Source organism: Misgurnus anguillicaudatus, chromosome 21, assembly GCF_027580225.2.
Source record: "Misgurnus anguillicaudatus chromosome 21, ASM2758022v2, whole genome shotgun sequence".
Lineage (NCBI taxonomy): Eukaryota > Metazoa > Chordata > Actinopteri > Cypriniformes > Cobitidae > Misgurnus > Misgurnus anguillicaudatus.
The window spans coordinates 50,489,765-50,495,764 of NC_073357.2; the positions used below are offsets into that span (position 1 = coordinate 50,489,765).

Genomic DNA, 6,000 nt, shown 5'->3' on the forward strand with positions numbered 1-6,000 from the left:
AGGTCTGGGCCTGTTTCCTTCCGACCACCACTTTCCAAGCACTAACAAACACACGTGTTGCTGCGACTGTCGCATGCCGGCTGGCAGCTGTCTTTAGGCTAACTAGGCATCTGCGTTGCTTTACCTAGCATGTGGTAATGAAGCAGCCAACCTTTCAGGGCTAAAACCCACACAGAAACCAACCCACTTACTTTTTATTAACTGCCAGTCTAATCATTCTGAACAATTTGGTTACAAAAAACTGGGAATATTGACAGGCTGTTGATGCTCAAATCCAAAATGCAGAAATCTGAGACAGATGCCTTTTAGCCTGTTCCTGCAGAGGAAATTGTAAGTGAATAATCTTTTATTGTTGCTTGCAGAGTAAGAATTTCAATAGGAGTTTGAGCTGTTCCTGTTACACTCTTAAAAATAAAGGTGCTTTACAATGCCAAATAAATAAGACCATTTCCATCAAGAACTTTGTAGGATTGGTTTTTTTTTAGATTATGAAAATGTCCAAAATAAATAGTTTTTTTGACTGAATGTTTCTTTGAGGAACCAAATGTGGTTCCTCTATGGCACCATTTTGAAGACCCTTTAAGGCACCTTTATTTTTAAGAGTGTCCACTGTTATGTGTGTTCACACCAGATTCACTACTATTCGCACGTAGTTGGATGCTTGAAAGTTTTCATTTTACTCGCTTCATTCACACGTGAAAGCCGCGTGTGAAATTCTAGTCATTTGAGACATTCACGCGGAAATTCGCATCATGGGAGGGGCTTCTGCGACTCTGCTCGCTTCCTGTAATCACGTCAAGCTCCTGATTGGTTAATGCAGCACGAATATCTGCCAAAGTTCAGATTTTTCAACATGCGCGTTTCCGGCGGCAATGCTCAATTCGCAGGATGCCTATTCGCGTCTTTGCATTGACTTAACATGTAAATCACTCGCGCTTGCCTCCTCTTCTGCGTGTGAACGCACAAACAAATTGTCAAAATATGTACCCCACCTGTCACAGGGGCAGTTCCCTTTAAAAAAGTCCTGATATGTACCATTACACTGTAAACAAATTGTTGGTTCAACTTAAAAAAGTAAGTAACCTGGTTGCCTTAAATTAGTTGACACCAATTTTTACACCACTTTTTTGAGTTCTTTTTAGGCACAAGTCATCACTGCCGTTTTTTTTCGCTCGTCTACTCCTGCCATATTTATTTTACGCTCTCTTTCCGGTAGGTTCACCTTTAGTCTAATTTTGACAATCTAAGTGTTCAACACACAAATGATAGACCCGTAAAATAAATTTAAGTAAAAGGAATATACCATTTTCTTAAAAGAAAAATCCAGATAATTTACTCACCACCATGTCATCCAAAATGTTGATGTCTTTCTTTGTTCAGTCCAGAAGAAATTATGTTTTTTGAGGAAAACATTGCAGGATTTTTCTCATTTTAATGGACTTTAATAGACACCAACAATTAATACTTAACTCAACACTTTTTTTCAACGGAGTTTCAAAGGACTATAAACAATCCCAAACGAGGCATTGGGGTCTTGTCTGGGGAAACGATTGTCATTTTGATGAGAAAAATAAAAAATATGTACTTTTAAACCACAACTTTTCGTCTAGGTCCGGTCCAGCGCGACCTAACGTAAATGCGTAGTGACGTAGGGAGGTCACGTGTTACATATATAAAATGCACATTTGCGGACCATTTTAAACAATTAACTGCCACAAAGACATTAATTAGTATCAGTTGACATACAACAACGTCGGAACGGTCCTCTTTCAACCACTTGTAAACAATGGGGCGGAGTGTCCTCTGTGACCTCTTGACGTCATGACGTATTGCGTGGGGTCAGCTGGCGCATCACGACCGGATCTACATGACGAAAAGCTGTGCTTTAAAAGTGTATATTTGTTATTTTTATTGTCAAAAATGACAATCGTTTTGCTAGATAAGACCCTTATGCCTCGTTTGGGATTGTTTATAGTCCTTTGAAACTCCGTTGAAAAACACTGTTAAGTGTTGAGTTCAGTATTAAATGTTGGGCTCTATTAAAGTCCATTAAAATGAGAAAAATCCTGCAATGTTTTCCTCAAAAAACATAATTTCTTCTCGACTGAACAAAGAAAGACATCAACATTTTGGATGACATGGTGGTGAGTAAATTATCTGTATTTTTTTTTAAGAAAATTGACTAATCCTTTAAGATATAGATATTGCATATACTGTTATCACAATAAATAAATAAAAATCCGACCTACTCTCTTTGGTACCAATATGTACCTTTAAGGTACTGTACTAATATAAACTCCTTAGGTAAAAACCTTTTGAAAGGCCCCAGTGACAGCTGGGGTACGTGTTTTGACCATTTGTTTCTGACAGTTTACAGAAAATGGAAGCAGACCGGAATATATATTTCAGGCCAAGTAAAATCCAGGCAGTGTTTGAAAATGCAAGTATTGAAGATGTCACAGACACAAGACCTGGCACCCTGCAGAGTTCTGCATTTTGTTTTCACCCACCATATCAGGCCTGCAACTAGCTGCCAAAGCTTTTATAGCATTATCGAAGGGACAAAGAGAGAAAACAGAAAGAATTAGATAAAGAGAGATTGAGAGAGCTTCTGGCTGACTGCACCTTTCTATTAAAGCTCCTATTAAACAACAGGCCCCCGTGCAGAATGCAGATTTCAGGGAAGAGAACGTGGAAAAAAAGAACAGTAAAGCAGAAAGTGCCGCCAATGCTGAAACAATTAAGGCAGTTTGGAGAAACACCCTTCATGGAAGCATGCATGATCTGGCAACCATCATGTCCCGATGTAAACACGGAGAGTGACAGTAAAGTGTGTAAAAGATGAACTCTTAGTTTTTTCTTTCCCTGTATATTTTTCATGTCATGCATTATCCAAAGCGACACAGTGCATTCAAGCTATACATTTTATTAGTATGTGGGTTCCCTGGGATGTAACCCATGACCTTTTGCACCACTAACACAATGTTCTACCAGTTAAGCTATGGGAACACTAGTTCACTCAATCTTTTATAAAAGAGACTGTGAATAGACTACTATGAAGACACTGTGCCATGACAAAGAATAAGCCATAGGCTATGTTTTCTTATCACTTTCATGTTATTTTCAGCTGTACTAGTGTATGTTTTGCAATGACTGTTGTTGAGCGTCTCACTGTAAGCCATGCTTATGCAAAAGAACCCTGCTTGACAGCCAGATTGTAGGGGAGGTCCACGGGGACAGACTTTGTGCTGATGCAGTGCTTGGTGTGAAATGTTTTGCTTGTTTTATTTTTGCACAAACCAGACAGCCAGAGGGCAAAAAATGAATTATGCACATTTGATGGAGCTTGAGAAAAAGAGGCTGCAACTCATTATGGTGTATACTTACAGTGACGCCTTTCAGCAAAATTTGACGTGCCTCCAAATTTCCTCTCAGACGGTTTAGCAAATGTACTGTATAATGGACTATTGATCATGCCACTTTCTGAAAGTTGCCATGTTTCCAGTACTAATGATTCACTTTAATTGATTCCTATAGGAGGGGAGATTAAATTAACACCAAGATTTGTCTCTAGTGTGAAACTTTAAATGGGAAGTTTGATCCGATCAATTGTAATGTTGTTGGTTTTTAACCAAACTAGTCATAAAAGTGTGTCATTTGCAGAAATATTACAGGCACATCGAGTCTTTTAAGTGCACTTCATTTGTTCCACTACAGTGACCCTCCAGGTCATTAAGGTTCCAGTCTGACTTTGTAGTACTTGCATGATAAACCTCAACTACAGTACAGTACAAGCATTGGTGTTTCCATCTGCTGGTTGAATTAAGGGTTTTCAGATTTCTGTCTCATTTTTAACTTTGCAAAGGGTTTTGGGACTGATATATAACTTTGCTCTCTCAAAATAAAGCTCTTTAAAAAACATTTTTTTCAAGAAACAGACTGATATCAAATGAACTTACAGTAGTATTAAGCATAGCACATAGCGCACCCCGACATCCACTCCTCACCAAACCGCGTGCGCTTTCATGTACAGCTTTTAAATACCACTAATATTCAGCTGTCCAAGTCATTCATAGCAGACTTCAGATTTTTCATAAAGCTATATGTCATTTCTTTTAAAAATTAAATAAATCATTTTGGGGGGAACCAGACTGACTGGTAACGTCACATTGCCAAAATACAGAATGACGCTTCATTACGTCTAACAATAAAGCGCAGATCTGATAATCCTGTGCGCACTGCATGTTTCCAAAATATAAACGCGCATATATAAGTATGTATCGCCAATCAAAAAATGCAATTTTTTTAAACCATATTTTTTCACAAAAAAACATCATCCTGAACTGCACAAATCAATAAAATTCCATGCGACTTTACCTGGTGGGCAGTTGCATTCTGGTGAGGTTTGCCGGACAGTCCTCACTCTAGCCATGTGTTCATAAGAGCGCTGTCAAAATCAACAAATAAACCATTAGAGTGACCAATGCATGTAAAAACACGCAGGTGCACTGGTCAAAGAAATCGGACAGTTGTCGGACAGGTGTAGGAGCCTAGGTAGATTTTAAATGTATAGGATAACGCAACCATTACAGTAGGCTGCTGTTAACTTTTATGGGTTGAGGCTATGGGTGCATAAAGAGTTTACTCACCTGTGAGAGTAGCTTGTCCAATCTCTCCTGTATCAATGAATTAAACTCATCCATAGTGAGCGCATGAAAGGGACTTAATAGGCGCGCATCACTTCCACTTTCCAAATCCACAACTCTGTCTTTAATCTCACTGGTCTGAACACTTAGCAAAAAGCAAAAGGCGAAGGACACAACAGAAAACACAAACGGTATCACATCCACGAGAGCTTTCAGACAGTGCCGCCGCTTTCCAGGACCGCTGTCGCTCTCCATTTTCGCCGCGCTCCGGGACTCTTTATTTGCTTCTAAACCCCTCATGACTCTTTCTCGACCATATACTACTGTTTGCAATAACCAGTAGCGACGGAAGGAGAATAAACGATTATTCTGTCACTCTAATAGGTCGATTTTCTCTACGGCGACGTTGGTAATACTGGTGCGCACTTCCAAGATCACCAACCGGTGCGCGCTCATTCACTGGGAGACAGTGTGAGCTGTGACTGATTTCACGACTTGTAGTAGCCCTCTGCAAACTTGTTGCACTACTGGAAAGAAACCCATGCACGCGTTGTAACCTAGACTGTGGAGTCTTACGACGCACCCCTGACAGATTTTGTGGCAAGTGATGTTACACCGCAGACGAGCGGCAAATGCTTTGCGCATTCCACGCGATCCATTCAAAAACACGCCTCCAAATCAACACAGTCCAACAACCGGATTCAATCAACAGCTGCATCGTTTAATATTGTTCATGTTATTAAGTAAGGGATTATAATGCATAAATTGATGTCAGTTGAGCATACAGTAGAATTGCGCACGAGCATACAACAGCATAAAAACATAGCGTGAAATAAACACTCAACAGTTTACATTTTTTAATGCATCTTGCTTAAAAGCTGTGAATCTGTTCATGATATATGTAATGTGCAGATGTAAATAACTGCATTGCCTTTAAACTGGCAAATGCAAAGAACAATTATAATAGTAACTGATTGTTTAAGGTTAATTTTTTTGTTTTCTTAATACATTGTGACGTTAAACTTACGGTGTGCACATTAGGACCTTATACAGTAATCTCACTTTGTTGGCATTGGTCACCTTTCATAGCTGGACCCCCTAGGATGCCTGAGCTGTATTGCTTTTCACATCCACCAGGCATGAAGTGCCTGTTCCAAACGAAGTTTAAATTTCATTTCAGTAACAAATGTGGGACAGAGAGAAATGACTTGTGAGCCATCAAGATCAAAGGCTACAATATCAATTTCAATCATAACTACATTTAGAGGTCTTGTGCCTGCCAATACCATAGATAATATGGTGGTGATACCATAGATAATATGGTGGTGATGTTCTGACAGGCATATTCCCCATA

General features: G+C 39.4%; 1 protein-coding gene across 1 annotated transcript in view; it reads right to left on the bottom strand.

The window, feature by feature from the left end:
- Window positions 1-5,304, bottom strand: part of LOC129449695 (uncharacterized) — a 230,165-nt gene extending 224,861 nt beyond the window's left edge. The window contains exons 1-2 of the mRNA XM_073859333.1: window positions 4,650-5,304; window positions 4,378-4,447 (exon numbers count right to left, since the gene is read on the bottom strand). Coding sequence (XP_073715434.1) covers window positions 4,378-4,447; window positions 4,650-4,946 — 367 coding nt within the window. The 5' untranslated portion in view covers window positions 4,947-5,304. The remainder of the gene's footprint in view (window positions 1-4,377; window positions 4,448-4,649) is intronic.
- Between the last annotated feature and the right edge of the window lie 696 nt (window positions 5,305-6,000).